Source organism: Amphibalanus amphitrite, unplaced genomic scaffold, assembly GCF_019059575.1.
Source record: "Amphibalanus amphitrite isolate SeventyFive unplaced genomic scaffold, NRLGWU_Aamphi_draft 000136F_arrow, whole genome shotgun sequence".
Classification (NCBI taxonomy): Eukaryota; Metazoa; Arthropoda; class Thecostraca; order Balanomorpha; family Balanidae; genus Amphibalanus; species Amphibalanus amphitrite.
The window spans coordinates 915934-940025 of record NW_024881631.1 but is presented as its reverse complement, the minus strand read 5'-3'; the positions used below and the strand labels follow the sequence as shown (position 1 = coordinate 940025).

At 48.4% G+C, this 24092-nt stretch overlaps 1 protein-coding gene across 1 annotated transcript in view; it reads right to left on the bottom strand.

The window, feature by feature from the left end:
- Positions 1 to 20077: 20077 nt before the first annotated feature.
- LOC122382306 (contactin-5-like) overlaps positions 20078 to 24092 on the bottom strand; it is a 71483-nt gene continuing 67468 nt past the window's right edge. Inside the window, exon 3 of the mRNA XM_043367483.1 lies at positions 20078 to 21051. Within this exon, the coding sequence (XP_043223418.1) occupies positions 20924 to 21051 (128 nt within the window). The 3' untranslated portion in view covers positions 20078 to 20923. The remainder of the gene's footprint in view (positions 21052 to 24092) is intronic.

The following is a 24092-nucleotide window of genomic DNA, read 5'->3' as shown; positions in this document are numbered from 1 at the left end:
TAGTAACGCGCAGAACATAACATGGCGTAGGCCGCGCCGCGGGCGAAACTGCCACCAGAGGCTGAGCCGTAAGTGGCTATAAGTTTGGGATGGAGGGGAGGGGGGGGGGGGCACACCTGATCCTTCCGGGAACCTAGTTTACCGAATCAGAGTCATTGATTTGTGGCGAATATCAAGTTTGACATTGATGCTTTAACGGATCTGATCGTAACAGCCGAAAACACATTATATTCCTTTTAACTCGCTAGATGGCAGAAGCGTCAAACGCCTGAATGTATGCTGTGCCGCAACGCCGGCTCTATTGTATATAACCGCCTAAATGAATGACGGTAATACGGGATCCGGGAAAGCCATTATCTTATTAGAACTGATGACTCGCACGAAACTAAAGCTGGTGAGGACGATTACCGAGTGAGGTAAATGCGTCTGGGAAATCCGCCCATGATGAAAAGTATAAAGACATCCTAAAAATACAAATAAAAACATCCACACAGCAGTCACGACTCATAATAACAATCTCGAACCCAAACATCTAGGAGCAAGAGAAACACAAACCTCGCAAACTCTTACAACACGCCAAGACAACCATTCGAATACCCCAAATGTCCAAATAGTTAATATAATATACAACTTCTGATGCTCTTTCCACTGATGCATGGAACGTCACTGCACGATGTGCCGTTTTTAAGAAAAGCTGTAAAAAATCAGGGCTCGACTGTGACTTGAACCCAACCACATTAGAGTATACGAACAGGTGACGGCGATACCTCCCGTGTGCGGATGCGACACTGATTATTGCTAAATATTAGCAGTCGGCCGCCGTGGGGGCGCCTTTACAAACCTTATATCTCTGCAACCACTGGACCGCTTCACTCGCGGTCTTTTGTGTGGGATAGTTTCTTCCTTTCCCAAACGTAGTGTGCTGTTCTCGATGCGTATGGGTGACCCCTAATGCACGTGCCACGTGCAAAACGAAGAAGTGTCAGTTCGGTAACAAGTCTAATAACTCTAGTTAGTTTGCCGATTGCGCTGATACTTGGCATGGTTGTAGGCACCCGACGCGCAATGCATTTCCATGTGTCACGGTTGGGGTGCCGCTGCACGTGCACACGTGCAGGGTGAGCTTCCAGATCTCGAGAACGGCTGGGCCGATTGTGATCAAAGTTGGCACACCGTTAGGGATCGGCGAGTAGGGTGCCGTGCACAAATCAGATGGGACTCATTTTGCACGTGCGCACGTGCAGGACGACGCTTCCAGATCTCGAGAACGGCCGGGCCGACTGTGCTCAAATTTGGAATACCACTAGAGACTGGTTAGTAGGGTGCCGTGCACAAGTCAGTAAGTATGTGTTGTGCCATGGTTGGGGTGCAGCTGCACGTGCGCACGTGTAGGGGTCGTTTCCCGATCTTGGAAACGGCTGGGCCGATTCAGATTAAATTTGGTACATCGCTAGAAACCGGCGAATAGAGTGCCGTGCACAAGTCAATTGGGGCCCAGGCTGCACGTGCGCACGTGCAGGACGACGCTTCCAGATCTCGAAAACGGCCGGGTCGATTGCACTCAAATTTGGCACACCGCTATAGGCCGGCGAATAGGGTGCCGTGCACGTCAATCCGTAGCACACCGACTCCGGTCTGCACGTGCAAGGCTCATCCTCTCGTTTGGCGGCGGGCGTTTTTGCTGCGTTTACAAAGGTGCTTGCTCAAACAACCTGCGGTCCCGCGATGCGGAGCCCAGCATCGCAGATGCTGGTAGCACACCGACTGCGGTCTGCACGTGCAAGGCTCATTCTCTCGTTTGGTGGCGGGCGTTTTTGCTGCGTTTACAAAGGTGCTTGCTCAAACAACCTGCGGTCCCGCGATGCGGAGCCCGGCATCGCAGATGCCGGGCTCCGCATCGTTGTTTGTTTGAAAAGACAAACACTATTCGTTAGAATTGTGTTTTTCTATTGAAAAACAACCGGAGCGGTCCTTCTCCGGGCTATGTTTTGCAAGTCTGGCAGCGAATTGGGGCAACTTGAGTCTGGCCTAAACGAATCGCTCAATTTCCGTAAAAAGTTCAGGGTATGGGCTCCCGCAGGCGATCTACCTGATGGCACCGGCCGCTACTCGCTAAGAAGTCTTTTGCGCGTGGCACGTGCGATTCCATTTTCCCCATGTTAAGTGAACGGGGTTTTGGACACTTTTTGCGCGATCGCCAATGGCGGAAAAACGAGCCAAGGAAGAGGTGGTTTTCTTCCCAGCATTTTATGGCAAACACGTTTGGGTACACGCCAGTGTGCGCTGTATACCCCTCAGAATCTCGGAACGTGTCTTTGCACGAGGTCAAAGTTGGAATTTTGCTGTGTCCCATGTTAAGTCAATGGACGGCGATGTCGAGACTTTGCAGAGACATTTTCATTCGATCTTTGTACAAAATTTTAGAGATAGATTTCGCCCAAACTCTTATATCTTGTAGAGGAAAGAAGATAGTACATGCCGTTATGCTTCGTTAAGCTGGCATAACTTATTTTTTCTTATAAAGTTAATTTGAAATTTAAAATTTTTAACATTGAAAGTCAATGGGAGCGTCTTTGTTGCTTAATAACTTTTTACGTTGCATATGTATCAAAGTGAAAAGTTAATAAAATATACAACTTTCTATGCTCTTTCCAACAATGTATAGAACGTCACTGCACGATGTGCCGTTTTTAAGAAAAGCTGTAAAAAAGCAGGGCTCGACTGTGACTTGAACCCAACCACATTAGAGTATACGAACAGGTGACGGCGATACCTCCCGTGTGCGGATGCGACACTGATTATTGCTAAATATTAGCAGTAGGCCGACTGTGGTGGCGCCTTGCAAAGCTTCTATCTCCACAACTGCTTGACCGATTCAATCACGGTCTTTTGTGTGGGATAGCTTCTTCCTTTCTCACACGTAGTGTGCTACTCTCGATGCGTATGTGTGACCCCTAATGCACGTGCCACGTGCAAAACGAAGAGGTGTCAGTTCGGTAACAAGTCTAATAACTCTCTAGTTACTTTGCCGATTGCACTGATACTTGGCATGGATGTAGGCAACCGCCGGGCAATGCATTTCCCTGTGTCACGGTTGGGGTGCAGCTGCACGTGCGCACGGGCAGGGTGACGATTCCAGATCTCGAGAACGGCTGGGCCGATTGTGATCAAACTTGGCACACCGTTAGGGATCGGCGAGTAGGGTGCCGTGCACAACTCAGATGGGATCCATTTGGCACGTGCGCACGTGCAGGCTGACGCTTCCAGATCTCAAGAACGGCTGGGCCGACTGTGCTCAAATTTGGCATACCGCTAGAGACTGGTTAGTAGGGTGCCGTGCACAAGTCAGTAAGTATGTATTTTCATGTGCCGCGGTTGGGGTGCAGCTGCATGGGCGCACGTGTAGGGGTCGTTTCCCGATCTTGGAAACGGCTGGGCCGATTCAGATTAAATTTGGTACATCGCTAGAAACCGGCGAATAGAGCGCCGTGCACAAGTCAATTGGGGCCCAGGCTGCACGTGCGCACGTGCAGGGTGTCGCTTTCAGATCTCGAAAACGGCCGGGTCGATTGCACTCAAATTTGGCACACCGCTAGAGACCGGCGAATAGGGTGCCGTGCACGTCAGTTCGTATCACACCCACTCCGGTCTGCACGTGCAAGGCTCATCCTCTCGTTTGGCGGCGGGCGTTTTTGCGGCGTTCACAGAGGTGCTTGCTCAAACAACCTGCGGTCCCGCGATGCGGAGCCCAGCATCGCAGATGCTGGGCTCAAACAAACCGCAGGTTGTTTCTTCATTGACAAACACTATTCGTTAGAATTGTGTTTTTCTATTGAAAAACAACCGGAGCGGTCCTTCTCCGGGCTATGTTTTGCAAGTCTGGCCGCGAATTGGGGCAACTTGACCGGGGCCTAAACGAATCGCTCAATCTTCGTAAAAATTTCAGTGTATGGGCTCCCGCAGGCGATCTACCTGATGGCACCGGTCGCTACTCGCTTAAAACCTCGTGGCACGTGGCACGTGCGTTTCAATTTTCGCCCATGTTAAGTCAATGGGGTTTTGGACACTTTTTGCGCCATCGGGAATGGCGGAAAAACGAGCCAAGAAAGGGGTGGTTTTCATCCCAGCATTTTATGGCAAACACGTTTGGGTACACGCTAGTGTGCGCCGTATACCCCTCAGAATTTCGTAACGTGCCTTTGCACGAGGTCAAAGTTGAACTTTTTTCGCTTCCCATGTTAAGTCAATGGACGTTTTTGCAGAGACATTTTCATTCGTTCATTGCACAAAATTATATGATACGATTTTGTTTAAACTTTCAGGACCTGTTGAGAAACGACCATAGAACATGATGTTATGCTTCGTTATGAAATATAATGGCCCGTTTTGGGGTAATCGGCACGTGCATTTTCCCATAGGGTTAACATGGGAAAAAATTAAAATGCGATTTGCGAAAAATTTCGTCAATTATATTTGCTGATATTTTTAGGGTCGAATCTCGGGCTGGCACCCCAACTGACGGTGGTAATTACTTAAAATATAATTGACAAAATTTCGGGTAATCGTCACAAACAGTTACCCCATGTTGAGCCTATGGCGAATTCGAAAAATTATTTTCAAATCGATTTTGCAAAAAATTTCCACGTTAGATTTTGAAAATGTTCCAATATGTTGTGCCCCGTGGTGTTGGCTACCACATGGTATGGGTCAGATATGGGGCGATTGAAAAGCACGTGCCACGTGCAAACGTGTTTGATGGGGTAACCTCCGGGAAAATCCGACATTGGCCTACTCGGGGTCCTATGGCGTGGAAACGACTTCAACTAGCGACACCAAATCAGTGCAGCCGGTGAGCAGATGAGTCCAGCTTGTCGCACTAGTGGTCACGTGTCGCACGTGCTATTGCACGTGCCGTGGCACGGGGTCAATTTTGGTGCTTAAATATACTAGCATTGTGAAATGCAAGGAGTGGGGGAAATAGCCGTCAGGCCGTCAGTTTTTATGATAGGGTCGATCTGAAAATGGGTTTAGGCACAGAATGAAGGGGGCTACAAAACTGCTATCTCGGATTTTTTGTAAAATGAAAAATTGAAAATTCTGGGGAAATTATATATTCGGAAGGTGAAATTTCCCTAAATTTTCCCGTTTTTCGAGTTTAGCCGTCCACTGTTCAGAGACGGTGACACCGGCCGGGGTCATCTTTAACATGCTGATGGCCACGTCGATGGGTCATCACGTGGCGTGAACGGTGAAGCTATCAGAGGTCCGGCACGTGCCACGTGGCCACGTGTTTGAGTCCCGTACCTCCCAGATTATCGTGTGTTTGCCGATTTGTGGCCTTATAGCACGAAAACAGCACAAGCCAGGAACACTGAAATGGTGCAATCAGTGAGCAGACAAGTCCTGCTTACACCACCGGCGGTCACGTGGCACACTTGCAAATTTGGGCACCTCCGTTGCGGAGATATTTTATAGTGAAATATTCAAATGAACATAACTTTGTCAGTTTAAGTCCAATTGGGCTAGATTTTGGTGGGTGGATAAAATTGTTAAGCGACAGGAACGAATGCGCCACGTTTGTCGCCGTGCGCCACGTTTGTCTCAAAGCGCCATTTTTGCCGCAAATCACAGAATGTGCCTAACTTTATCGAACATGGGACGATTAGGATGCGCTTTGATTGAGGGATGGCTGCTTAAACGGCAGATATGAATGCACCACACTTGCCGCAAGGCGCCATATTTGTCTTAATGCGTCAGTGTTTAGTTTAACGGACGGCGTGCGTTTTTTTTTGCGGCAGTGTTTGTAGCACACTGACTCCCGTGTGCACGTGCAAGGCTCATCCCCTCGTTTGGCGGCGGGCGTTTTTGCTGCGTTTTCAAAGGTGCTTGCTCAAACAACCTGCGGTCCCGCGATGCGGAGCCCAGCATCGCAGATGCTGTAACCGCAGGTTGTTTGAAAAGACAAACACTATTCGTTAGAATTGTGTTTTTCTATTGAAAAACAACCGGAGCGGTCCTTCTCCGGGCTATGTTTAGCAAGTCTGGCAGCGAATCAGTACAACTTGATTGGGGCCTAGACGAAACGCTCAATTTCCGTAAAAAGTTCAGGGTATGGGCTCCCGCAGGCGATCTACCTGATGGCACCGGTCGCTACTCGCTTAAAACCTCGTGGCACGTGGCACGTGCGATTCCATTTTCCCCATGTTAAGTCAACGGGGTTTTGGACACTTTTTGCGCGATCGCGAATGGCGGAAAAAATCGCGGATCAAGGTATGGTTTGATGCACACCATTGTATGGCCGACACGTTCAGGTACACGCCCGTGTGCGCCGTATACCCGTCAGAATTCGTTAGCTTGAGTTGCACGAGTTTAAAGTTGAACTTTTTTCGCTCCCCATGTTAAGTCTATGGGCGTTTTTGCAGAGACATTTTCATTCGCTCATTGTACAAAATTATATGATACGATTTTGTTTTAAATTTCAGGACATGTTAAGAAAAGACCATAGAACATGTTGTTATGTTTCTTTAAGCTGTCAGAATTCTTTTGTTCTTTTTAGCCTCGTTTAAAAATGAAAAATTTTAACATGGAAAGTCAATGGGAGCGTCTATGTCGCTTAATAACTTTGTACGTTGAAGATATATTTAAGTGAAAAGTTGATAGGTTATACGACTTTTGATGCTCTTTCCAATGACATATAGACCGCTATTGCACGTTTTCCCGTTCTTGAGAAATTTAGTAAAAAAGCACGACATTACCGAGATTTGAGCTCACACCTATATATGGTCTTGGCTCAGACAGCATACGAACAGGTGACGGGGATACCTCCCATTGAAGGATGCGATTTAATGCTAAATATTAGCGGCCGGCCTCCGCGGGGACGTTTTTGTACGACTTATATCTCCGCAGCCACTGGACCAATACACTTGCGGTTTTTTGTGTGGGGTAGCGTATACCCTTCTTAGAAGTATTTTACTATGGACGATGCATGCGGGTAACCCCTACTGCACGTGACACGTGTAATACGGAGAGGTGTCAGTTTTGTAATAAGTGCAATAACTCGGTAATTACTGGGCCGATTGCGCTGAAACTTGGCATGCAGGTAGTCACCTACCAGGCGATCCATTTTCATGTGCCACGGTAGGGGTGCCGCTGCACGTGCGCACGTGCAGGGTGACGCTTCCAGATCTCGTGACCGGCCGGGCCGATTGAGTTCAAATTTTGCACACCGCCAGAGACCGCGTAGTAGGGTGCATTGCAAAGATCAGTTGGGTCCCAGGTTGCACGTGCGCACGTGCAGGGTGACGCTTCCAGATCTCAGGAACGGCCGGGCCGATTGCATTCAAATTTGGCACAGTTTTAGACACCGATCACTAGGGTGCCGTGCGCAAGTCAGTTAGTATGTATTTTCATGTGTCACGGTTGGGATGCAGCTGCACGTGCGCACGTGCAGGGTGACACTTTCAGATCTCGAGAACGGCCGGGCCGATTGAGCTCAAATTTGGTACACCGCTAGAGACCAGCGAATAGGGTGCCGTGCAAAAGTCAGATGGGACCATTTTGCACGTGCGCACGTGCAGGGTGTCGCTTCCAGATCTCGAAAACGGCCGGGTCGATTGTGATCAAAGTTGGCACACCGTTAGGGATCGGCGAGTAGGGTGTAACCGCAGGTTGTTTGAAAAGACAAACACTATTCGTTAGAATTGTGTTTTTCTATTGAAAAACAACCGGAGCGGTCGTTGTCCGGGCTATGTTTTGCAAGTCTGGCAGCGAATTGGGGCAACTTGAGTCTGGCCTAAACGAATCGCTCAATTTCCGTAAAAAGTTCAGGGTATGGGCTCCCGCAGGCGATCTACCTGATGGCACCGGTCGCTACTCGCATAAAACCTCGTGGCACGTGGCACGTGCGATTCCATTTTCCCCATGTTAAGTCAACGGGGTTTTGGACACTTTTTGCGCGATCGCCAATGGTGGGAAAACTAGCCAAGAAGGAGGTGGTTTTCTTCCCAGCATTTTATGGCAAACACGTTCTGGTACACGCCAGTGTGCGCCGTATACCCGTCAGAATTCGTTAACGTGAGTTGCACGAGTTTGAAGTTGAACTTTTTTCGCTCCCCATGTTAAGTCAATGGGCGTTTTTGCAGAGACATTTTCATTCGCTCATTGTACAAAATTATATGATACGATTTTGTTTAAACTTTCAGGACTTGTTGAGAAAAGACCATAGAACTTGCTGTTATACTTCGTTAAGCTGTCAGAATTCGTTTGTTCTTTTTAAGCTCGTTTAAAAATGAAAAATTTTAACATGGAAAGTGAATGGTAGAGTCTTTGCTGCTTAATAACTTTTTACGTTTAAGATATATTTAAGTGAAAAGTTGATAGGTTATACAACTTTTGATTCTCTTTCCAATGATATATAGAACATAATTGCACGTCGTGCCGTTTTTGAGAAATTTAGTAAAAAAGCACGACTCTATCGAGATTTGAGCTCAGACCTATATATGGTCTTGGCTCAGACAGTATACGAACAGGTGACGGGGATACCTCTCATTGAAGGATGCGATTTAATGCTAAAAATTAGCAGCCGGCCGCCGTGGGGACGTTTTTGCAGGGGTTATATCTCCGCAACCACTGGACTGATTCACTTGCGGTTTTTTGTGTGGGGTAGGGTATACCCTTCTTAGAAGTATTTACTATCGATGATGCATGCCGGTGACCCCTGCTGCACGTGACACGTGTAAAACGGAGAGGTGTCACTTTTGTTGTAATGACAATAACACGGTAATTACTTGGCTGATTGCACTGAAACTACACAAGGATGTAGGCACCCGCCGGACCATGCCTTTTCATGTGCTACGGTTGGGGTGCAACTGCACGTGCGCACGTGCAGAGTGACGCTTCCAGATCTCGAGAACGGCCGGACCGATTGTGCTGAGATTTTGCACGCCGCTAGAGACCGCGTAGTAGGGTGCCTTGCACAGGTCAGCTGGGCCCCAGGTTGCACGTGCGCACGTGCAGGGTGACGCTTCCAGATCTCAGGAACGGCTGGGCCGATTGCATTCAAATTTGGCACACCTTTAGAGACTTGTTAGTAGGGTGCTGTGCACAAGTCAGTTAGTATGTATATTCATGTGTCACGGTTGGGGTGCAACTGCACGTGCGCACGTGTAGGGGTCGCTTCCAGATCTTGAAAACGGCTGGGCCGATTGAGCTTAAATTCGGTACACCGCTAGAGACCGGCAACTAGGGTGCCGTGCACAAATCAGTTGGGACCCAGCTTGCACGTGCGGTTGCAAATGCGCACGTGTAGGGTGACGCTTTCAGATCTCAGGAACGGCTGGGCCGATTGCACTCAAATTTTGCACACGGCTAGAGTGGTTAGCAGAGTGTCATGTTCGTCAGTTCGTAGCACACCCACTCCGGTCTGCACGTGCCAGGCTCATCCTCTCGTTTGGCGGCGGGTAACCGCAGGTCGTTTCTTCATTAGACAAACACTATTCGTTAGAATTGTGTTTTTCTATTGAAAAAACAACCAGAGCAGTCCTTCACCGGGCTATGTTTTGCATGGTTGGCCGCGAATCGAAATGTGTTTGTGATTGCAGTAGAAGGCTAGACCAGGAAGCAATCGGTGAGTTTGCTACCAAAACACTTTAACCTCCGCCTAAGTGGGGTGGGGGCGTTTTTAGCCACACCTATCGGTTTTCTTGCGTTTGTTAAGAAAATTACTACGCGCATTGTTATAAAACTTTGTATGATAGATCAATTTCAGCGGCATGGTTGGACCTCTATGTAGATTGTAGGCACACACCGCCCACCGGCGACAACGGCTGCGCCAATTGCGCTTAAATCTTCATTCATGCGGCTACATACGGAAGAGGTGGCACTGCGGCGCAACATGCTTTCAGGCGTTTGACACTTCTGCGTCATCTAGCGAGTAAAAGGGAATGTTTGGCTAAAATGCCAGACGCATTTACCACAATCGGTAATCGTCCTCAAAAGCTTCAGTTTCGTGCGAGTCATCAGTTCTAAAGAGATAGTGGTTTTCCCGGATCCCTCATTACTCCGCCACTCATTTAGGCGGTTATCTACAATAGAGTCGGCATTGCGGCACAGCATACATTCAGGCGTTTGACGCTTCTGCCATCTAGCGAGTAAAAAGGAATGTAAGGTGTTTTCGGCTGATATACAGATCCGTTGAAGCATCAATATTAAACTTGATATTCGGCACAAGTCAATGACTCTGATTCGAATGGTGACGTTGACGGCGACCGTAACTTCACCATTGCGTCAATATTGATTAACCCTCGCCGGCAGAGGGAAGCACCCGCCTCTTCCCATAGGGTTTTTCGTGATAGCTCGGGACACGCCAGCGACAAAGTGCTGAAACTTGGCGTACCTGACCTATGATTCAAGACGGATCTTATGACACCGACCACATTTTCTGGTTAGGTAAGGTCACTGACCTATGACGTCATAAGTGAACCTCTGCACTGTCCTCAGAGGTCGCAACTTCGCACCGCCCACAGTACCAGAGGAACTTTCACAGAAAGATGAAACTTACAGGACGTAGTAGCCTGAGCCTCCCAGGATGTCCAACTTGTATAACTCGTATTTTTTTAAAAGTCACATGAGGTCAGGTCGGTCATGTGACCTCACTATTATAAGTCAATGGGGAAATATGGAAAATGGTATTTTGGCGCTGGAAATGATCTAAAACTATCTCAAGCGCATGGAATCGTGATTTCATGCATTCCTTGCAAGGTCCAATGTTCTATTTTTTAATTGTTGACATTGCGTAACGTCATTTATGACATCACTATAGTCATAGGAGTTTTCTGTCAATAACTCCTGCTAAAATTGAGCTAGAGAGTCGAAAAAGCTACAAATGGACTCTGAAAGACCTGCCGAATCAAATGATATGCGATATGACCTCCTTCGACCAACCTCATGACCTGAGGGACTCTGACCTGCCCTTGACCCGAGGTCAATACCTTAGGTTGACCTAACCTAAACAAAAAGTATATCATTCGACGCGCCTTAGCAAGGTAACCGCAGGTTGTTTGAAAAGACAAACACTATTCGTTAGAATTGTGTTTTTCTATTGAAAAACAACCGGAGCGGTCCTTCTCCGGGCTATGTTTTGCAAGTCTGGCCGCGAATTGGGGCAACTTGGTAGGGGCCTAGACGAATCGCTCAATCTTCGTAAAAATTTCAGGGTATGGGCTCCCGGGGGCGATCTACCTGGTGGCACCGGTCGCTACTCGCTTAAAACCTCGTGGCACGTGGCACGTGCGATTCCATTTTCCCCGTGTTAAGTCAACGGGGTTTTGGACACTTTTTGCGCGATCGCCAATGGCGGGAAAACGAGCCAAGAAGGAGGTGGTTTTCTTCCCAGCATTTTATGGCAAACACGTTCTGGTACACGCCAGTGTGCGCCGTATACCCGTCAGAATTCGTTAACTTGAGTTGCACGAGTTTGAAGTTGAACTTTTTTCGCTCCCCATGTTAAGTCAATGGGCGTTTTTGCAGAGGCATTTTCATCCGCTCATTGTACAAAATTATATGATACGATTTTGCTTTAACTTTCAGGACTTGTTGAGAAAAGACCATAGAACATGTTGTTATGCTTCGTTAAGCTGTCAGAATTCGTTTGCTCTTTTGAAGCTCGTTTAAAAATGAAAAATTTTAACATGGAAAGTCAATGGGAGCGTCTTTGCTGCTTAATAACTTTTTACGTTTAAGATATGTTTAAGTCAAAAGTTGATATTTTATACAACTTTTGATGCTCTTTCCAATGATATATACAACTTTATTGCACGTGGTGCCGTTTTTGAGAAATATAGTAAAAAAGCACTACATTACCGAGATTTGAGCTCAGACCTATGTCGTTACGGTGTCAGGCGGACACGAGGACAGGTGGCGCCGCCGCCGCCCGCATAGCGGCGGGAATGTGAACTAACCTGTTTACCATCTATGGTATGGTACCATCGGGGGACCGGCCGCCGTCGGCACCATTTCGGGACTTTGCATCGCAATAAAAGGCTTATTTACAATTGAAAATGGACTAGCGAGAGTCGTTATGGAATCAGAATTTGATGCTCTACAAAACTAGGCTATTTTCATTGTGATGGCATCACAGACTACACCGCTAACCCCAATAAAGCAGATTTATGTCGCGTCATCGATGATTACATATAATGTTTCTTTGATATATATGTAGTCGGGTCTTTCAACTGCGTCCCTCCCCTCCCTCGCCGCGCCGGCGGGTCGGCCATCCGCGGCTTGCCGCCCGCCGGCTGCTGGCCGGTCAGCTGGCCGGTCAGCTGGTCGCCCGCGGCTGTCGGTGCAGTGCGGGATGCCTACTTGGGGGGGGGGGGGGGGGGGCGTCGTGGCGGCGGCCCGGGTGGACTGGGCGAGCAGTGAGTTGGGGAGCGCTGCGCTGTCGGTGCTCTAGTTTGTATTGCGTTCGCATGATACGGCTTGAGCCAATACAGAGTGAACTGATTGAGCTGAGCAAGTCTTTATATACATTGAAAAGTAAAGAACTTTTTACTGCATCTACGGTGAGATGCTAGATAAAATTTATGGTCTACCTAATGGTACCCATTACTTAACAATTAAGTGAATCATTTCGTCGCTAAACTCTCGTAAATTCGTATGTCCGCCTCACTATGGAGTTTGGACCGTAACGTATGGCCTTTGCTCAGACAGTATACGAACAGGTGACGGGGATACCTCCCATAGAAGGATGCGACACGATTTTACTGCTAAATAGCGGCCGGCCGCCGTGGGGACGTTTTTGTACGACTTATATCTCGGCAACCACTGGGCTGATACACGTGCGGTTTTTTGTGTGGGGTAGCTTTTTCCCTTCTTTCACATAGTGTGCTACTCTCGATGCATATGGGTGACCCCTAACGCACGTTCCACGTGCAAAGCCAAGAGGTGCCTGTTTTGTAATAAGCGCAATAGCTCGCGGTAATTACTGGGCCGATTGCGCTAAAACTTGGCATGGAGGTAGACACTTTCCAGGCGATGCATTTCGATGTGTCTTGGTAGGGGTGCAACTGCACGTGCGCACGTGCAGGGTGACGCTTCCAGATCTCGAGAACGGCTGGACCGATTGTGTTCAAATTTGGCATAACGCTTGATACCGATCAGTAGGTTGCAGTCATTTAGTATGCATTTCCATGTGCCACGATTGGGGTGCAACTGCACGTGCGCACGTGCTGGGTGACGCTTCCAGATCTCGAGAACGGCCGGGCCAATTGTGCTCAGATTTGGCACACCGCTAGAGATCGCGTAGTAGGGTGTCTTGCACAGGTCTGCTGGGCCCCAGGTTGCACGTGCGCACGTGCAGGGTGACGCTTCCAGATCTCAGGAACGGCTGGGCCGATTGCATTCAAATTCGGCACACCTTTAGAGACCGGTTAGTAGGGTGCTGTGCACAAGTCAGTTAGTATGTATACTCATGTGTCTCGGTTGGGGTGCAACTGCACGTGCGCACGTGTAGGGGTCGCTTCCAGATCTTGAAAACGGCTGGGCCGATTGAGCTTAAATTCGGTACACCGCTAGAGACCGGCAACTAGGGTGCCGTCCACAAGTCATTTGGGACCCAGCTTGCACGTGCGCACGTGCAGGGTGAGGCTTTCAGATCTCAGAAACGGCTGGGCTGATTGCATTCAAATTCGGCACACCTTTAGCGGCGTTACAGAGGTGCTTGCTCAAACAACCTGCGGTCCCGCGATGCGGAGCCCAGCATCGCAGATGCTGGTAACCGCAGGTTGTTTGAAAAGACAAACACTATTCGTTAGAATTGTGTTTTTCTATTGAAAAACAACCGGAGCGGTCCGTCTCCGGGCTATGTTTAGCAAGTCTGGCAGCGAATCGAGACATTTTGGGTGGGGCCTAAACGTGCATTGCGATTTTCGTAAAAAGTTCAGTGTATGGGCTCTTGGGGGCGATCTACCTGATGGCACCGGTCGCTACTCGCTTAAAACCTCGTGGCACGTGGCACGTGCGATTCCATTTTCCCCATGTTAAGTCAACGGGGTTTTGGACACTTTTTGCGCGATCGCCAATAGCGGAAAAACGAGCCAAGAAGGAGGTGGTTTTCTTCCCAGCATTTTATGGCAAACACGTTCAGGTACACGCTAGTGTGCGCCGTATACCCCTCAGAACTTCGTAACGTGTCTTTGCACGAGGTCAAAGTTGAACTTTTTTCGCTCCCCATGTTAAGTCAATGGGCGTTTTTGCAGAGACTTTTTCATTCGCTCATTGTACAAAATTATATGATACGATTTTGTTTAAACTTTCAGGACTTGTTGAGAAAAGACCATAGAACATGTTGTTATGCTTCTTTAAGCTGTGCAAATTCGTTTGTTGTCTTTAGGCTCGTTTAAAGATGAAAAATTTTAACATGCAAAGTCAATGAGAGCGTCTTTGATGCTTAATAACTTTGTACCTTGAAGACATATTCAAGTGAAAAGTTGATAGGATATACAATTTTTGATGCTCTTTCCAATGATATAGAACGTTATTGCACGTTGTGCCGTTTTCCAGGTGTTGTCCATCTGAACTTGTCAGTCACGTGACCTATTTGACCTTCGGATCCAATTCTGGTAGTCAATTCTGGCGCTTTTGTTACCATAGCGAAATATGTAACGCCGTGTTCACAGTTTCACTGACGACGAAGGTCCTGCTTAATCTGGCCAATGGCGTTCGAGAACTGCGGCCAAGCCCCGCTGATCTTGAACGTGATTGGTCGGTGGGCGTAAAGAATCTCCGTCGTCAGGGAGACTGCGAACACGGGGTAAACCAAGGGGTAAACAATCTGTGCGTGGAATGGGGAGTGGTGAATGTGGAACGGCGATGATAGGTGCTGATGTCGTCGATTTTTATTTATACTGTTATCCTTATTATACATTCTGATCATTTTTTATGTTCAGGAGTTTTCTCTGTTGATTTAAGATAAAAACGGTGTGTTTTACTGTTATTGCCAAGTGCCATATTGATATTGAAATTGGGGTACAATTCAACATTCACTGGTTTTCTATGGCCTGTTGTGCATCATATTATTGGTAATGTGAACGTAGGTGCTCCATACACTGCTATTTTTGGGTATATATTAATGTTTGACCTGATTTTACTTCACTTCACCTTATATTTTTCGCAGGAACAGTTATCACAGCATTATTGTGCAAAAATAAGGGTGGTGTATCACGGCACTCTGCCAGCCGCTTTTGGCTTCCATAGAGACATCAACAAGCCTATACCTCCAACACTACCGGAGGTTGACGCTAGCTCACGCGGAATGAGCTGGCAGCGGCTGGCAGCGCGCCCATGAAACACAGCCAGGGGTTTCCTCTGTAAAGTCATTGTTGTCTAGGTACATGGGCCTTTACCAATTGTTAACAGCTATAAAAATTGGAATTAAAAATGTTCAGGTATTATGAGCATCAGCTTAACAGGGAAGAGGATTCGGCTTCAGCCCATCTTGCAACACCTCAATGAAATTTAACGAGAAACTTAAATTGAGGGAGCAGCTACTTAACTGAGGTAAAGCCCATAAATCCTTGTGGATTTACCTACATACCTGAGGTAAATCCACAAGGCACCTTGAGTTCAAAATATTCACCTTATATTTTTTGCAGGAAAAGTTATCACAACATTATTGTGCAAAAATAAGGGTGGTGTATCACAGCACTCTGCCAGCCGCTTTTGGCTTCCATAGAGACATCAACAAGCCTATGCCTACAACACTACCGGAGGTTGACGCTAGCTCACGCGGAATGCGCTGGCAGCGGCTGGCAGTGCGCCCATGAAACACAGCCTGGGGTTTCCTCTGTAAAGTCATTGTTGTCTAGGTACATACTACATGGGCCTTTACCAATTGTTAACAGCTACAAAAATTGGAATAAAAAATGTTCAGGTATTATGAGCATCAGCTTAACAGGGAAGAGAATTCGGCTACAGCCCATCTTGCAACGCCTCAATGAAATTTAACGAGAAACTTAAATTGAGGGAGCAGCTACATAACTGAGATAAAGCCCATAAATCCTTGTGGATTTACCTACATACCTGAGGTAAATCCACAAGGCACCTTGAGTTCAAACTATGAAGTGACTCCAAGCGAAATATAGCAGAAATTGGGACTTAAAGGAGCTTAGAAATAATCTGCTTAGTGCTGGATGAATGCTTTCACTTTAAATGAACACCATCATATTTGAGTCATGAAAAAAGTGTTGAGTAAGCATAAGCTTGTAGCATAAAAGATGTTTGTGATAAGTCACTAGATTTTAAAGTGTTAGTCTCTGCACATTGATTCTCTGATTGTTTGAATGATGAAGTCTCTGCACAGTCTCTGATTGACTGAATGAGCTCACTGACAATAATGAATTTCATGGGAAGATTTTATTTTGAATAAAAGAAGGTAATATTTTGAGTTGATTTTACCTATTCTGTGAAGATCATAGCATGTTTAACAGCATTCCAAACAGGGCATGTCAAATGTTGGATGGATCTTGGGATTTCCTTGAAGTGTTTACCATATGTTTTTTTTTTATTCAAAGTTATTGTATTGTTCATTATTGTAAAAGCCAATCAACTTTTGCAACATTGAGGATCATACTTTAGCTTTGGATACAAGACATATGTAGTTATGCTGATCTTTTTTTCCAGAGTTTATCACTTAACTTCATTCACTTTTGATGTAGTGAAATTCATGATCATTTTTTTGACAAGCTACATTTGAAATGAATTGTTGCCCCCTTTTTTACCATGCATATTTTTGTGTCTTGTGAGGTCTCATATAGCAATAACAAGAGCAGTGACATGCATAGTTTGCTTGTGTTGTCACAACTTTGTACAATATTTCCAGCTTTATAATATGCACTATGCAGTTATCAGTCACATTGGGCATCACACATATATTTTTTTCCTGCAGGAGGGAAGACACAGGAGGGAACTAGTGACTCATGTTTTTGCTTCTATCGCTTCGCCCCTGGGGAATCAGTTCCTACACCCCTTGAGTATAATGGTCACCAAGGGGTGCTGTCCTGACACGTTCACTTTCTGTTGAGAAGGTTAGAACAAACACCATGTGTGTCATTTAGTTGCATATATAATACCTCAATGTTAAGTCTGCATAAAGTCTGAAGTCTGTAGCCACTCTTACCACTTATCATGGCTCACTCTCCCGCTCTTTCCTTTGTCGCCCTAAAAGGCGCGGTATTTGCCTTCAATGACCTCTGGTGACATGATCTTTGACCTGACGAAAAACGTGACTTGTGGATTTCGTCGTTGTTTTTTTTTTTTTTTACTCTCTTCCGAACACCGCTTTCCCGTATCGTTAATTGGCCGAGGAGCCGAGTTACACGCCCCCTCCCCCCAGCAGGGTAGCACACCGACTGCGGTCTGCACGTGCAAGGCTCATCCTCTCGTTTGGTGGCGGGCGTTTTTGCTGCGTTTACAAAGGTGCTTGCTCAAACAACCTGCGGTCCCGCGATGCGGAGCCCGGCATCGCAGATGCCGGGTATGTTTGTGTACTAGCGGCGCTAATGAAAATGTAATTAATTGTAGGTATGTGGCTGCGAGTTGATGTAAAAAATAAGTGCTGTACCTATTTGACAAAAGTTCTCTCTCTTAGTTGTACGAGGTAAATAACACTGCGACAGCTTTGTTATTCTGAACTGTTTTCAAAGGATTTTTGAAAAAAATGAACACAGGTAGACTGCATTAAATTCACTCAGATCTACAATAAACATGCAAACGTTTATCGTTTGCATGTAGGAGGTCAGGGGTGCCAGCAATTCTTTGCGTCAACAGCCATTCATTGTGCGCTCAACCCCTTCAAACCAGCACTCGTACCTATCGCTCTTTGTAATAAAGTTCGTGATAATGAGTTGGATCGAGATGACGAGCCGAAAAGAACAAGTGAAGATAAGCGACCGGCGAGGGAGCGGCCCTCACTCGGTCCGAGTCGTTGCTGTCTCTCCCACTCCACTGCCGGGCTTCGGCCCGCTCCGGCGCGACATATACCACGCGTCATACATACGTCACACATGTACGTCATATCATAACACCAATCAGAGGCGGGTCAGGAAAGGCGTCACAGGTAAGGAACGAGGACCATAAAAGGACATTGTTAGTAAGGCAGGGGGCTGGGAATGAACTTTGTTACACTCTTCCAGCAGATGGTTTGATAATGTGGGCTGCATTTGCATGACGAGCACTCATATCATCATTGACTTACCTACTATAAACGCGGTTTAACAGTTTAAATTTAGTAACGGCCAATTTTCTCATATTCCAGTCACAATGTTCTGTAAATAGTAAATACCGACAGACTCTTTCCTCGGTCCACACTATGCGCTGGCTCGGTCTCCGGGGTGGCCCAGGCCGCGTCGACCACCGGCGCACAGTGGGCGCGCGCGACGCGCGGCGGCGGCGGATCGCGGACCAGGCGGCGTCGGCTCCGCCTGGGTGTGTTTTTCGCTGGTCTGTCGGCGCCGATAGTGGGCTGCCGTCGGCCGGCACCTCCATTTGTCACTGATTCCGTACCGGCTCCCGATAAAAGTCAATTAGTATTGGGCTGAGAGTGTGCGCTCCACTGGCGAGACGGCCGCAGCACCAGCGCCGACGGCCGGCTCAGTCGCATCGGACACATCCGCGGAATGTCTCACCGAAAATAAACATATTTGAGAATAAAACATTCGGAAAGGATTAAAACACAGTTTGTCACTACCTCGGATTTCAGACCTACAAATCATTTTAGTTGCACTTTTCAGTCTTGAACAACGATTTAACACTTTTATTAATGGTAGTTCGACAGACGTCAATACCAGAAATTGGTATAGGATACATTTCCGACGGTACTGGACCCGGAAACAACTATCTCCATTCTGCAGGATGACCAAGTTAAGACGGTCAATTGGTCGATTCCCTTGGCACACTACTCATACTCATGCTTCCGAACAATGCAGAATCCTCGTTAAAATTTCAGACAAATGTTAGGTCAGGTATTCAGTACAGTGCTGAGTTTATTTCAATGCCGGAACCCGTGTCTTTCAAATCATTTTGATTACTTATTCCCGCCTGGGTAAAATCACTGCCTATAACCACCTGTTGGAAGCTGTAAATCGGAGCGCACGGCGGCACAATGAGTGGATGGAACGCACTCGTTCAGCGCGCTCCTGAGGCTCTCTCAGTCGTTCTGAGATGTGCGGCGCCGCGACCGAGTGCAGACCGCCAGGTTCAAAGGGTTCCTTTGTCAGACTTACAGACGAACTCCGCTTAACACCAACTTTTCTACAAATTCCCCCTGCATTAAAGCTGGCGCCTCCGACTGACGTGTTTTTGTCGTTTTTCATCGCCGCGGAGCGATAAAATTCTGAGTCATTTAGCGAGGAAGAGGACGCATTTGACTGTCAGACTTGAGCTGCAATAATATAGAGCGCGACTAACCGCGGGCAGTCTGATCAGCGGGAGGCCACTTATCACGGCCAAGCAAATAACGCGTAGGCGCCAATGCACAGCAAACCACGCTTAAGGAGCGGTTTCGATATGTGTCTTCGAAGGTGACGCCCGTTTGGCGCTGTGTCAGTGGGTGGCGGCTGAGAGGCCCTCCATGCCGCCCGTCCCTCCCCTTCTCCCCAATAGCGCCGTATTGCTCTCGTTCTCTCCCTCCACGTCGTGGCCAGGCCAGAGCTCGAGTGGCGCCCCGCAGCTAACGGCCACGCAATCAGAACGCAGCGCGCCGCCGGCCAGGAATTTATCGCCCTCAAAGCGCCGCCCTATTGACAATAAAAACATGATGGAATAGATCGGGTGGCCGGTGCCCGATCGAATTGGCCGCCCGGCGCGGGGTGAGAGGGTTTGAGGAGCCAACTCGCCACCGGCGGCTCGTCAACATCCACCGTCTCGGCGGCCGCAGCTCCATAGGGCCACAGTCTGTTCTTCATATATGGTCACAGCGCTCAGAGCGAACTGCGCTCTCGGTGTGCGAGATTCCAGCGACAGAACGCGCTGCGGTCTCGTATTCACATATTATACGGGCCCTGAGAGCGAAATCAAATTCAAATTTGAAATAGAACGATATGTGTTTCCCCAAATAGCCCGGTATCACGGTACGGGTTTTTCAAACAAAGCGAGCCGTATGAGAAAAACAAGTCCAAAAAGAAGCAAAATCGTCCCCAACACAGCACTGTGAGAGCTCTGCCACGCACATTGGGGCGAGTTGCTCTCCACCATTGACGTCAAAAATGCGCGCAACGTCTGCCCGGCCACTCGGGGGACTGACAATGAGCACATATTTATGCACGAGCCGCACCGACGCCGGAGACAGGGGGAAAATGAAGGTCGCCGCGCTCCGCCGTTATTGCAGCGAACTGCGAGTTAATGGACTCCAAACGAACTCAAGTAGACCTCGGAGGGCGCTGTTTGCCCGACACACGCCGGCGCAGCTGGAAACAAAGCGTGATACGCAGCAAACAGTGCGTAGAGTGCATGACTGGAGAGGGTGGTGGTCGCTGACGGTCGGCACAGCGGACCCAGTGGGCACACAGCGGGCACAGCGGACCCAGCGGGCACAGCGGACCCAACGGGCATGTAGAAGACACGACGCGCCTCTCCACGGACAGAGACAACATGGTGCGCTGGATGGTGACCCTGGCAAAGCACTGAGCTGGCGTGGTCACTGGTCACAGACAGACCGAGCGCAGAGCGGCCTGATCAGTGGGTCGGGCGGTTCTACTGAACATGATAAAAGATTTAAAGTTGACGGACGGATTGTCGATTATGTCGGTGAATGGGGTGACGGAAAAGCAAGTGGGAGAGGGTACTGGGATTGATGCTGTTCGTCACAAATGGGCATCTCCTCTGTCGTCGGTGACGTGATGTGCAGGTCTGACGTGGTGACGTGGCGATCTCACCTGACGTGGATGACGTAGTGCTGGATGGGGCTGTTGTTGATGCGACTGCTAGGCGCCCAGGACAGGTACACCGAGCGCGAGGTGAAGTTGGTGATGAGCGGCACGCCCGGCTGCGAGGGCACGTCTGCCGGGCGGAGAGGGAGCGGTGTCAGCGAGGGGGCCTCTGCGACACACGCAGAGAAGCAGGCATAAGACTGCAGTCCGCAACCCAACCCGAAATCAAAGAAGAGTTACACTTGCAAATCATTAGATCAAACATTTACTCGACGCCACAAATGAGCAATATGATTTATGTTCGATGTTCGCGGTGATGCGGAGGCATCAAATTAGTTATAGTGCCAGTTTCGCCGTATTGGCCGGCCAATTGCTCCGCTCTCGCGGACGGCTAGCGTTGCTGAGAGGGCGGCACCGGGAGCGCTATCAGTCTTATCAGAGCCCGTAACACGTCAGGTAAAGTTAATTCTGTAGCAGACAGCTGATGCCGGCTAAGTTCCTTTCCCGAAGGACTGAGGACTGATTGCAATTCCACAGGATGGCAAAACTCTAAGGTGAAGCTAGCAAGCGACACGTCTTAACGTAGATACCAAATGAAAATGAAATCAAGTATTTGTCGTCTGCCGATTGAACCATTTGATAGATTGAATAAACGGGAAAAGTGGAGTGACTTCAGAGTTCTTCCACCTCTGCATCGAATTTAATCTCAGCCTTATGTGACACCACATTCTTAAAAATCAGCCAACCACATATGTGAGCTAAATAATTTGTACCAAGAAATCGCACACGACTGAACCCGCTATGCGTTTAAATTGCTTCCGTTCATAGCACCGTCTGCGTGCAAACCAAGATACTTGGAACGCCAGTTCTTCAGAACCGATCTTTCTATGGGGCAACACGGGTTTGGACTGCCTGATCACATCCTAGAGCGGCGAGCCGGCGACAGCGGCGGGGGCAAGGGCGGGGGCAGGGGCGGGGCGGCACTCGCGGTGACCCGTGAACGGCCGACTCCAATGAAGCACGCCGCCTGGCATCCGGCCAAAAGTCGGGCATACATCGGCTCGTAAACTGCGCACTCCATCAGCGTCGGTCGGAGCGTCGGCGGATCGGCTGTCATCGGCGCCGACAGTGCGAACTGACGACGGGGCGGGGGCGGGGGCGGGGGCGGCGGACAGCGACCCACCATCAGAGGAGAGGGAGGGGATGGCCGGACCGGCGCCGACCTTATCTGGCGCCCCGAGGAGCAATGGTGTGTGTCCTGGCCGGCCTCTCAGACAGAGTGGCATGACGTATCGACGGCAGAGGACCCGCGCCCAGCCGCCGAGCGGCGAACGAACACTGGCTGCAGGGCGCGCCGGCCCGCCGACGGACCGCCCGTCCTGAGCCCCGTGGGAACCTACAGCGGATCCTGCTGTATGCAGTAAGCAGTAGTGGTGTCAATCGGAGCTTGAATCTACGGAATTCCGATTTTGTCCAATGTCCAATTCGGAATTTGGTTGGACAATAACAGCAGGCTTTGGACAACTTTGGACAATCGCTTGCTACACCTCAACATTTTTATAAAGTAATCGTGTTTAACATTGATTGGCTATAAGAAAGCTCAGCTTTCGATATGATTACCACTTTTGAGCTGGTAACGATATATTAAAAGCAAATTAGATAACGGTATTGAGTGTAAACTATTGCGTAGATGTCGGACATCTTTGGACAAATGGCTGGCTTGGACATTTTTGGACGGACGGTCGACGTAAGTATTGGACATTGGACCGACATTGGACATATGCTTTCTGAAATTGACATCACTAGTAAGCAGACAGGGGGACGGACAGCCTTCATCACAAAGTACAACTGACATGTGCTGAGTCCGCCCTCGCACATTAATTAAACATATTCCCTCTAGTACATACATAACTGCCTAGTACGATTGATTAGAATCCCTAACTACGGTTTTGTTTTTAGACTTTTATGTCTTGCAGAGCTACTGATTGCTTATTGCACAATTTGTTTGTTTCAAGGGAAAATCTTGAATACGGACGTCAACATGCACTAACTCTATCGCCATCATTAATTACCAGTCTTATTACATTACGCGCAGTAATCGCAAATAACCGGCATTGATATGAGCTCTATCGAATCGTCTTCGAAACTTGATATCCCTTCCAGCAGATAGATATGTTAATAAATCACTAGTCAAATCAGGCTGTTTGAAGAGATGCCGAGTTTCGCTCGCGAGAGCCGATCTGTATTTGTCACACAACACAGTACAAAGCCCTGCCAAGGAACAATTTATGACACTTGAAATATGGCCTCTTCTTGTTGTACGCTATCTCAACTTCAATGAAACTCGTCAGTTTACGAGACGGACGAGCAGGGTGGTCCGTGGCGTCCAAAGAGACCTAACGCCGTCCGCCACCTCAGCTCAGCAGCAATTAGCTGTTGTGCTTTCTTTGATCCGCTCCTCGGGCACACGGCCAAGTGCCCAAAATCGTTGTCTCACACAACATCGCGATGAATGCCCGCTATGCAGATCAAGCCCCATAAGCCGCGATCGACGAGCCCAAATACAAAGGGAGTAGCAGAGGCGAGACCCTCACGCCAAAGGGAGTACCCTCGTTCCTCAGCCCATTTTACAGATTTTATAGGGAGGACAAAATCCAAGGCAATCAGCTCATAAAACTAAAAAAGACTTCAATGCCGGAATTAATAAATAACAAAATATTTAAGATCAGCTATGTTTTGCCCGGCGAGCCGGAAAACATACTTCTCTCGGCGCTAAAAATATCTTAACATGATCACAGTTGCAGTCCTTTCTCGAGAGGCCTTGGTTGACCCATTCAACCGTGTAAGGCATATTAGACACCAATTCATTGAGTCTGCCCTCTCTGTCGGGTCACTGCTCCCTGTCAGTGCCGCCCAGTGCCGGGCCTCGGGCTCCGGTCGCGGTGCGCGCAGTTAATACCCCAGTGAGGCTGTGACCGTCGGCTGCACGCAGTTAATACCCGGTGAGGCTGTGACCGTCGGCTGCACGCAGTTAATACCCCAGTGAGGCTGTGACCGTCGGCTGCACGCAGTTAATACCCCAGTGAGGCTGTGACCGTCGGCTGCACGCAGTTAATACCCCAGTGAGGCTGTGACCGTCGGCTGCACGCAGTTAATACCCCAGTGAGGCTG